An 11,934-nucleotide genomic window follows, 5' to 3' on the forward strand; every position below is an offset into this window, starting at 1 on the left:
ATAAAAATAATATTATTTTATTTTATAAAAAATAAAATTGAATTTAATAACGTATTGACCCAATCAAAATTTTTAATCTGGATTTTTTACTATATCATATCAGATTTAAAAAGCATGGGGTAAGGTGGAAAGAATGATGAATTGGAAAGTATTTTAGAAAAAAAATGTCAGATTAATTAAGCAACAAAAAAATATCAGGGAAGTATATTCTATTCAATAATGTTACGAGTTCTCTGGAATGGAGGGAAAAAATTGACCAGTGAGCAGTCTGGAAAAGACTCTCCACCCACCTCCAGACTTGTGACTAAAATTATAATACTGTACGCTACGATATAAAAGAAATTAAAGGAGCTTGATGCTTGACAGTTGGGGTGAATAAAAAAATCAAAAAATAAAAAAAATTAAAAATAAAATTGAAAAAATCGAATCGTGAAAAAAATCGATTAAAATTTTAAAAAACTTAATCGGTTCGGTTCTGTTTTATAAGTTTGAAACCGAAAAAATCAAACTGAACCGGAAAAACCGAGCAGAACTGGAAAAAAACCTGAGTCAAACCGAAAAAATCATGCCAAACCGGTTTGAACCGGGTTTTTTCCTAAAAAAACTAAACCTAACCAAAACCGATCGGTTTGAACCTGTTTCGGTTCTTTTAAAAAAAATTCAATTTGATTATTTTTTTTAATAAAAACCAAACCGAACAAAAAATAATCACCTCTATTTCACTTTCACGGTGTTTCTTGTAATTCATTTACTAACATATTGCTATTTATAGCAATGTTTATTATGTCGGTTTTCCTCTTAGGTCCCTCGGCTTTTTATCCCTTTTCACTTTGGTAAATGGTAACTAAACTTTACATTTTCTTTTAATTTGGTTCTCATAAATTATACTGTCGTGGTTTTATGTCTTAAGATTTTTTTTGGTTTGGATGCTCACACGCATATGAAACGTCGTTTAATATTTATGCGATAAATAAAAGATTGATTCTACCAGATAAAATCTTAAGTTATTGCAAATAAAATTAAAAAAACAAGAATTAAAATTGACGTAGACAAAAAAGCCCTTTTTTAGTCTACATTATTCAAAAGCATAGAGAACTTCATTTTAGTCCTTCCAACTTTATTTTTTACATCTTTGGTCCTTGTTAGTTTATAATTTTACATTTCAGCTACAAATTTTATTTTTTTACATTTCAGTCTCTCCATGTCGAGAGAGCTGGATGAAGTTGCTTGAAAAAGAGATAGGAAAGGGAAAGGATTCGGTCAATCACTTTCCGACCACAAAAAAGAATAATCTTTGTGCCATGAATATTGGCATAAATGTGTGCTTGTTTCAACGGTAGAATTTGAGCCCGCAACCCTCCCATCTCCTCTCTGTTGGCGCCACTACTACAGATTAGACTGCTGCAACTAAGCAGTACGGGAAACACAGGATGAACCACTGAAAGACGTAACTGTAAGAACAGTGATCATAAACATCTAAGAAAAATTCACAGGAGGCCATGTCCAGGTCCCACAGTTGGGCTTCCCTCAACTTTAAAAGAGTATTTGGTTATCTGTTATTAAAAATTTTGAATTTTTTTTTAAATAATTTTTTTATATATTTTTTTATTGTTTTGATAGGTTAATATCAAAATAATTTTTAAAAAATAAAAAAAATATTTTAATATATTTCTAAATAAAAAATACTTTAAACAATCACCAATACTATAATCTTAAATCCAGAGCAGATAAAGGTCACGAGAGAAACGCATACATTAGTTTCAGCATTCAACTCTGCATCCTCCTCGCCCGACTCGTCAACTAGGTCATCTTTGTAAGACTCTTGTTGCTCCTGAGTAGCAGCAGCAACTTCTTGCATCTGCTCAATTAACTATTCAAAAAACGAATGATCTGCAAAACAAAATCACATTTAAAACACATGATATCCAGCAAGCTTCATCTCGCAACTTTTCGACTAGGTCATTCTTCTGGGGCACGTTACAATACTGACACAGTCACTGTCATCTGGTCTTGAGCAGAAAGGGGAGTGTCTGCCTCGGCAAGGAATAAATGTTAAAAAACTATTGTGATTATTTGTAATCAAGGGCGGACATTTTGTTTGGAATTTTCTGGTTCTGTTATGCTCAATTTAATAATATATATATATATATATATATATATATATAAAGAGAGGATCGCGGTTATAAATCCAGGGAGCGCCGGTATCAGCAGCCCGGTAAGTGGTGAAGATAAATTCAAGGATGTGTAATAGCGGAGAGTAAAGTCCAGTATGAAAAGGCTGGATTAGGCATGATTGGGCCCAAGTTGGGTTTGAGCTTATATCAATTTTTGTTGCTAGTCAGTGGGCTCTAAGAAAAGGAACCGGCAACTAGGGATTATTCGAAAAATATTATACAGAGATTATTCAGTACTTCCAAGTGCTAACACGATATTCCTCAACTCAGATCTCTTGGAGATCAAGGGCAGTCATTAACATTCAGGTTGGAATCCATAGAAATATTGCGAGGAAAAAAAAAACTTTTTTTTGGTTAATATAGGATTTTAGATGCGGGTGGTTTGCAAAGAATTTATAGTTCCCAGCAGCACCTGTAAGATAGTTTCGAATAATTGTGAAATGATGGGGGTGGCGAAGGATTCTACGCTAGTCACTTGGGAAAGGATTCGGTTTTAGTGTAAGAATATTGAATTCCATACAAAAATATCCTGGAAATCAATGGCATGTTATAACAAGTGGGTTCTACAATGATGCCAGTGATAATTTTTACTACAAATTTGTGAACAATAATTTTATGACCGAGGCTAGCGAACAGCAAAACGTAAACCGATGGAAAATCCAGTGTGTGATGAATCCATAAAATGACAAGCAGTTAAATTTCTAATGTTTAAGTTATTTTTTTTATTTTTTATCGAATGACAAGCAGTTAAATTTCTAGAAAATGAAAAATAATGCCCTTTGTTTATATAAAAAATATGTGCATTCTCTCTTGTTCAATGCGTGTGGAGTCAATCATGAGTTTTCATGTGTGTAGTCAAAATTATTATGATGAAGAAAAAGAATATTTTGGATAGGTTGAGTCGACCCGGATGGAATGCCCAGGTCAGCCCAGGTCCAAGGGCTACCTCGCACTAGCATGGGTGAGCTTCACCAGGCGAGGTGGGGATCACCTCGTCGGGCCGTGGCCCAGGAAAGGTGATGCCCCGCCCACGGAGAGCTAGGCTGGGCTATTACTGTTTTTGTTTTTTTTTTGTCACACTTCAACACAGTGTCTGTAGGCTAGAAGGGAATTCTCGCCTAGGAAAGTCTTTAAAAATTGTGCAGGTAAGGCTCGATGATCGAGAAAGCAACTTCAGCTGGAGCCTTTGTATGATGACTCTTGATAATAACTTGTGTTTAAGTCTTCCTTTGCGTGTGAGGTCGGATAGGGGGTGGATTGCTTCTATAGCCAATAGAAAAAATCTCATGTAAACGAGTGGTCATTTTTTGCTTTAAAAAAACAAAAGGCTGAACACAATTTTGGGACAGCATAAAGAGGCTGCTGCGATTGGTGGAGAAGGGTTGCTCTCCTGGGAGACAAATTTTTGTCCCATTTTCAAAATACAACTGCATCTGGTCTCGAGTTCTATCTTCACAGCATAGATCGGCCGGGGTCTGCGTGATTTTTTTCGTTTCCAGTAAAATAAAAGGGAGCCCTATACCTTTCTTTTACTTCGAAGATAATCATGAAATACATTTTGCACCTGGGCAAGAAGCAAGGAGAAATTCGATCCATATCTTTGGTGACCCTACTGCAATAAGGAATTGGGATATTTTGGTGCAGTACGTCAAGCGCCTTCGTTTTCCGAATGTGTGCCCCCCTTGCACCTTTCTTCGTCCTGAAGGCAGAGTTTCAATTCGAGAGTGGATGACAGCATTTCATGTGTTGTATCAGATACAGCAGAGGTAGAACATTGGCCCGTTCTATGCTCGCAGCACGATGGCACTCGGAGACCCATGATGCTTGCTATATAAACTTTCTTCTTTTTATATAGTTCTGAAATCCGATCCAATAATACATCAGATCAAATTATGAATCTCGAATTAAAAAGTCAACTCGGAATAGACTAAGATTTTTTAAGATAAAAATTAAGTGCAACCGTGCAAGTGGCAGTTGGATTGGTAATAAATTGCAATCATTAGTTTTCTTGAGACTTTGAATTGAGAAATATCAAGAGAATATGCTGCAAGTTGCAACAAATCAGCATCCATCCATTCATTATGTAAGGAAACAAAATGTTGCCACGGGCCATCTCTCCTTCAAACTGCCACCCGCTCGTATACCTTCCTATGGATTTGCCTTTCTCCCATCAAATCCACTCATGTACTTTTGAAAAAAAAAATTAATTAATAATTTTTTTTATATAGTTTTATATCATTTTGATACACTTATATCAAAAATAATTTTAAAAAAATATTATTTTAATATATTTTTGAGTAAAAAGCAATTTAAAAGACATTCACAACCACACTTCTAAACAGGTATTAAAAACAATAACAGTAATAATAATGACGGTAATATTAATAACAATAATAAGTAATAACAATAATGATGCTAATGAAAAATAACAATAGCAATTTTAGATATAATAATAATAGTACTAATAATAATGGTGATAGTAATTATAGTAACGATAGTAATAATAAAAATAGCGATGAAGATAATAATATTATTGATAACAATAACAGCAATACAAATAGTAATGAAGATGCTGATATTATTTATGGTAATAATAATGATAGTAGCAACAACAACATAAATCAAATTAATAATTATAATAATGATGATATTATTAATAATAACAACAGTGGTGATAATAATAATAATAAATAAGTGAAGATAATAGGAATAATAATAGTGATAATGATATTACTGTTACAATTAATAGTGATGATAATGATAATAATAATAGTGATGATACTAATAGTCATGACAATAATATTGATGGTAGTAATAATTGTGGTAATAGTAATAATAATCATAATAATAATAACAATGATACTTGTAATAATACTAATAATGAAAATAATGGTCATAACAACAGTAGTAATAATAATTTGTTATGATGATAACGATTGTGGTAGTAGTGTAATTTTAATGACAATGATGATGATAAAAATGATGGTTATAATAATAATAATAATTGTGACGAAGACAACAACAACTATTATTATTATTGTTATTATCATGGATGAGAGAAGAAAAGGAAGAAGAATGATGGTAATAAAAATACTAATAACATTAGTGGGCGATAACAATGATAATAATAGTAATAACAATAATAATAATAACACTGACGATGATCATGGTAATTATTGCTAAGATAAGAACAATACTAATAGAACTGTCAATATGATTACAAGCAATGATAATGTTAGCATTGCTAATAATAGTGGCGGCGGCAGCGATAATAATAATAATAATTTTAACATTAAAAAAATAATAGTGTTAATAATAATAATGGTAACGGTAATGATATTACTTATTGATATTATCAATAATAGTAAATTTGATTCTTATTATTTGAATTGCTATTTTAAAACAAATTTTTTTGCATTATTGATTTTTTATTTTATCCTTTAATATTTATTTTATTGGAAACTGGACTTCATGTTTTTTTTATAAAGGGCACTTTAAGTTTAATCATGACCCGGGTCATGTGTTTAAAACGTTAACATATTTTTTTAAAAAAGCTTTATAATTTTATTTATTTTTTATCAAGATATTCCAATCATATAATATAGACCGTGAGTTGATTTTAATTTACTTTAATATTTTAATATAATTTTATATATATAAAAAAGAAAATAATATTTTGATCCCACGATGAAGGGCGGAAACCAAAGGCTAGATTGAGTCTATAAAACAAGTCACCACCAGCCAACCACAACCTTCTTTCTCTTCCTCTGTCTCTCCACCCAAAACACAACAGCCCCCTGCCACACTACAACCATGAGCATCTATCACTTTCCCCAGCAGATCACCATCCACAAGTCACCACCACCACCACCAATTTCCTTTTCCTTTGTACATTTGTTTATTTATTTTTTATTCTCCTATAAGAATGTCATGGAGCTGGTTTTGAGTTAAAATCCAGAAATCTTCTTCATGTGGATTAGAAAGAAGAAACCAGAAACCAGAAACTAGAAACTAGAGAGAGGAGACTGAACAGGAGAAGAAATTAGGGATCATGATTAAAAAAAAGAAGCAGCATGATCTCACTTGGTTTCATCTGGTCACCAAGGTTTAATCGGGTGAATTTCTTAAAAGAATATATTTTTTTTATCTTGACTAATATTACTCTCGAGTCGACCAGGTCTTGAATGAACTTTTTTTTAAACCTTCAAGTTTAAAAACTATGCTTTTTTTTCCACTTCAAAAAGTTCCACTTTTATGAAGAGAACTACAAGTTCATCGACAACCTTTTGGTTCTATACAACACACACGAATGCTATTAGCGTAATATTATTCCGAATGAACATTATTAGCGTAATATATTAATTAAAAATCAAAATTTTCTAACCATATAGTAATAGTTCAGTGATAAAAATTTAAAATTAAAAAATTTACTTTTTCTGTGGTTTTAAGTTTGAACCTTATGGTTGTTAATATAATAGTCACTGGAAATTTATATGGTCGTTAACTTCAGGACCCGTAGGATTAGTCAAGATACGCGCAAGCTAGCCCAGACACACACAATAAAAAAAATCAACATTTCCTACAATGATTAATATAAATGCAATCGAAATTCTTATACATTTATGCAGTTATTCACTATTTCTTAAGTTCAACTTCTCCCTGGACGGATTATAGAACCAAAAAAACCCCCCGAACCAGGCTAAAACAATACACTGGCTATTGAATGTGAGGCTTGGATGAGATTTCGCCTTCTTGCTCGTAAGAACATCACTTGAATTAAGAGTGAATTGGTTTGACCCGTGTGATTCTCGCCTCCACAAGGAATTGCAATAATAATTTAAAAATATTTTTGAATATCAGTTCATTAAAATATTAAAAATAATTTTAAATAAAAAAATAAAATTTAAAAAAACACGGAAGTTCACGTGGGAGATTACTATCTTGATGCGAAAGCAGTACAGAATCATTTAAAAAATGTTGTGTTGTGAGGTCAAGTGATGCCGAATCTCAGAACAGAGCTCGTGCTGTTACATCTGAATCATTAAAGCCAACCGCCATCCTTGGGCTCAACTTCTTTTGTGTCACAGCCATTTCTTCAATCTGGCTATCATTGCAGTGTTGTAGTAAAGTGGTTAGTGGTCGTTTTTCATCAATTTTGGTCCGAAAGGCTATGATTAGTTTCCTAAAAATCATTGAACTCTCTTCTTATCTATTATCTCGTACAAGATGAGGTGAAACCAATACTTTTTTTTTTAAAAAAAAAACCCCTTTGATCTTAAGGCTCATAGCAATTAATAGTTTTCCAGTGATTATTTTTTAAGTGTTGTTTTTTTAAAAAATATAAAACATAATATTTTTTTATTTTTTTTATATCAACACATCAAAACAATAAAAAATATAAAAAATAATTTTAAACTAAAAAAACTTGATTTTTTTAAAAATCCAATGCGTTCTCAATCACCCTTATATATTCACAGCCCGTAAATACCACTGAGCTGGCATTTTCCACCCACTCTTCAACTGCCAAAAAAAAAAACAAAAGAAAAGAACTCAGAGAACAACCTTTGGGCGGCACTTTACACAGGTCACATTGAACTTATTATGGGCCAAAAGAAGGGGGCCCAATTGTCTGTCAGCAGAGGGCAAAAATATGAAGCGCATTTTAGAGGTTTTTTTTTTATAAAAAAAAACAGCATAATTTTTTTAAAAAATAATAATAACATGAAGGGTGTTAGATACTATTTAGCATGCAAGAACCTTATCTTTTTAAAAATTATTTATTTAGCCTTAAATTATTATTTCTTATTGTTTTAGATCATTTTACATGCTAATATTAAAAATAAAAATTTAAAAATAATAAAAAAAATATTTATAAATATTTATAAATGAAAACATTAAAACCCCCTAAAATATATATTTGTTGGATCGGTTTAATTATCGTCTCAAACTTGAAGGGTAACAGAATTATAATATTTCTCGTATAAAATTGAAACTATAAGTTATAGTAATCATCCTAGTATTTTAGTTTAATCCATTTAAATTAAAAGGTATCTTAAAAAAATAAGTTTGTTAACTAAAAAATAAAATATTTTAAATTAAATTTATAATAAAAAGGTAAATTTATGAAATATAATAGAAAATTAATGTTTTAAGTTGCTAAAACATTTGCTTATATTAATATATATTTGTTTTTTTTTAAAAAAAAAAGACACCAGAGCAGAGTATTATTACATGTGGGAGAGTATGTACACTACGACAACAAGAACAAGGCTAAATTGGAGAATTCGGATATTGAAAACAAATAAACTATTTAGATGCTGAGCACAGAACCCAAGGTGTAATAAAGGGCCTCCACCCTACATCCCTAGATTTGATTTTTTCTAAGTGACTCGTGTCAAGACATCATCCGTGGGCACCGAACATAAACTACCGAAAAAGCTCAAATCTGGTTCAGGTTTTTTTGGTGAAATTTAGGCAGCATTTGGGGATGTGTGATCCTGCCTCCTCCTTGCACCAATTTCTATGTTGCTCGTAACCCGACGCCGTTTTGTCGATTTTGCTAGGTAGTCTCAACTCGTGATAGAGTGAAAAAGGCAAAAGCTTTACTTTGCAAGGTGAGCATGGCATGGAGGCTCACCTTCCACTTCGTAGTTTGTAGTCGCGGAACCAATTATAAACGTGCAAGTACATGTCTTGTGCATGAAAATAGAAAGAAAACTTTTCTTAAAACCGGGCTTCTTATTAAATGTGATGTGAGGTTTGGAACCAAACAATTAGTGAATTTGAAAAAGGATTTTGAGCTAGATGTTTTAAAAATGTTTTTTTTAATATATTTTTTAGTGTTTTTAAATAAATTTGATAGGTTAATGTTAAAAGTAATTTTTTAAAAATAAAAAATATTATTTTAATATATTTTCGAGCCAATAGTTTTTTAAAAATTAATCATTGTAACGCTTTCAAACACTATCTTCGAGTGCATGGAAGGATATAAGAGTTTTCTTTAAATTGGGTTTACAGTTTAATCAAAATATAATGTTAGATTTGAAACCAGATGCTTTACTCTGCTTGGAAGAAGACTGGTTCAAGAAATAAAATTTGTCGTGATCAAATAACAGCAAGATTTTCTTTTTGGGTGGAAAAACTGTAAAAAAATCGAATTTTTATTGGTGAAAACATTTGTATCTGTGATGGTAATGGGGTAAGGTTTATCAAAACCCAGTAACTAAAATCTAGAGATATGCAGAAAATCCACTCACTGTTTCTAGTTTTTTTCTTTCCTTTTTTCAATAATGCGCTCGCTGTTTCTTACTGGCTTAATTATTGCTAGAAAAATATTTATATAGATACATAATAAAAATGTTATGGTATCTTTTTTTTAACCATTATAGTATCTCCAAAAACGCTCTGTTTTCTCTCCTTAAGAAAGAAATCTCAACATTCCCAGGTCTTCACACCCAGAAATCAAGTGCATTTCTCACTTGCTGTTTGTGTTCATAAATATTAATGACATATTGAAAATGTTACCTACCCACCAATCAGTACACCAGATGTGGAGGTGTCGCCTAAAACCTTTTACTTCACTCGACAGTGAATCCGATACGAATCACATAAATTTCACTAGCCGCCACCATGGAAGTAAAAAAGTAAAGACTGGTGGTTGATCCCAGCTGGATCTGGACAGTTCTGGAGTTCCATGCTACCCCCATTTCCCCTCACATTGTCCCATCTAACTTTTTCCTTGCAACTTTTTTTTTTTCCTCTCGAGAGAGATTCCACGAAGTTATTTAATTTCTCTGCATTTTTATTTTTTAAAACTATTTTTTCCCATCAACTTGGTAGTCTCTTTTTATCTATAAATTCCATCCTCTCTTTACTCCAAGTCCCCCCCCTCTCTTCCCTTCTCTCCCTTACCAAATCTTTAGCATCTTTTTGGTTCCTTTCCTTGGAGATATTTTGCTAGTAATGTATTTCCGTCTTTCAAATTAGCTCTGAACTGAAGCCATATTCTTCCATTTCTGTTCCCCAATCTTGATCTTGGATCTCAGTTTCTTGAATCCAAAATCAACCAGTACTCTGTGATTTTCTCCATCTTGGTGCACTTTTTCTGTGCTGAGCAGGGGTTTTAGGCTATTTTATAATATCAATTAGTACTCACAATCTTTTTCTCCTGGGTTTTAGTGGGATTTTTTAAAAAGTTGTCTTGATGATAAGTTTTCTGCTCTTAATGTTTGAGATTCATGTCTCCAATTCTCAGTGAGATTTTCATTTCTGGGTGTATGATAAATTCCACCTTCAGGCGCAGGACCCATTTAGTTCAATCATTCTCAGTTGTTTTCCTTTACTGGTTGTATTACGTTTCATGATTTTTGCTCAAAATCTGACCTTTATATTATAATTTATATATAATATATATATTACCATTACTACTACTGTTGTCTGCATTAGTTTTGAGTCTGTTGCTATCTGGGTCCTGCCATAACTCTTTCTTTGTTGCTGTTCTTGTGTAAAAGTTGCGTGCTTGTTTTGTGGGTCTCTCATGGCTTCGTCCAGTGGAACATCTTCAGGTTCATCTTTGATTCAGAACTCGGGTTCTGAAGAGAATTTGCAGGCATTGATGGATCAGAGGAAGAGGAAGAGAATGATATCGAATCGTGAATCGGCGAGGAGGTCTAGAATGAGAAAACAGAAGCATTTGGATGATCTGGTGGCTCAAGTGGCTCAATTGAAAAAGGAGAATCACCAGATTATTACCAGCATCAATATCACCACTCAACATTATTTGAACGTGGAGGCCGATAACTCAATCTTGAGAGCTCAAGTTAGTGAGCTCAGCCACAGATTGGAGTTTTTGAACGGAATCATTAGTTTATTGAATTCAAGCAATGGCCTCTTTGGAGATTCAAGCATCTTTAATGAGCCAGCAGCCGACAGCTTCTTGAACCCATTCAACATGTCCTATCTGAATCAGCCGATAAGTGCCTCTGCAGATATGTTTCAATACTGATTTGTTCTCCAATATGGGCGTGATTCTAGGACTTCTAACAGAAGAGAGAGAGAGATCCATTTGGCACTAACAATCAAGCTCAAGAAATTATCACTTAAAAGTTGTTAAGAATTCAAGTGGTTTGGAATAAGGTCCGGTGTGAGAGCGGATATGTAAGAAAGAACAAAAGGGTTGTGGCTATTTAGGTTCTTGGTCTGTAAATCGGGTTATTAGTATTACTGTTTGATGTTGAAAGAATTTGCTGTTATCCTATATGTAATGGTATTTTAATGAGTTTTGCTTCTTAATTGTTCCAACTTGTGTGAATGGCCTTTACAGTGACATCAGTTCTATGGCTCTCGCAGTATTCTCTTCAGAAAAATATCTGAAAAAACAATTATGGGGGTCTCTTATGTTTTGACAAACTGAAATAACTGAGTACAAACACAATACTTAATTCAAAAGTGTATAAAAACAAAGCAGCGTTCTTCCTCCAAGTGAATGATTATGGAGTTTTTTTATATCTGTAGATGTATATTTAAACCAACTGGCTTAGAGCAATGAAGAAGTGCCTGCTGAAGATATACTGCCCTTTGAATTTGTGAGCTACAAAATGATTTAATACACTGTGAGAAGTTTCAGAGAGTTACCACCTATGATTACTTCATTTGAAACAACAGGTCATGATCTGATACTTTTGCTCCAAGTCATTTTGCAATGATATCTCTACCGATATTATCTTCGCATGAAGTGAAAGAATGGGACTTTTAACGAGAA

At 32.6% G+C, this 11,934-nt stretch overlaps 1 protein-coding gene across 1 annotated transcript; it reads left to right on the forward strand.

The window, feature by feature from the left end:
* Positions 1 to 9,828: 9,828 nt before the first annotated feature.
* Positions 9,829 to 11,465, forward strand: LOC7464014 (bZIP transcription factor 11). Its single transcript, XM_002313745.4, has one exon. The coding sequence runs from the start codon at positions 10,711 to 10,713 to the stop codon at positions 11,176 to 11,178; it is 468 nt and encodes a 155-aa protein (XP_002313781.1). The 5' UTR covers positions 9,829 to 10,710; the 3' UTR covers positions 11,179 to 11,465.
* Positions 11,466 to 11,934: the final 469 nt, after the last annotated feature.

This window comes from Populus trichocarpa, chromosome 9 (assembly GCF_000002775.5).
Source record: "Populus trichocarpa isolate Nisqually-1 chromosome 9, P.trichocarpa_v4.1, whole genome shotgun sequence".
Lineage (NCBI taxonomy): Eukaryota > Viridiplantae > Streptophyta > Magnoliopsida > Malpighiales > Salicaceae > Populus > Populus trichocarpa.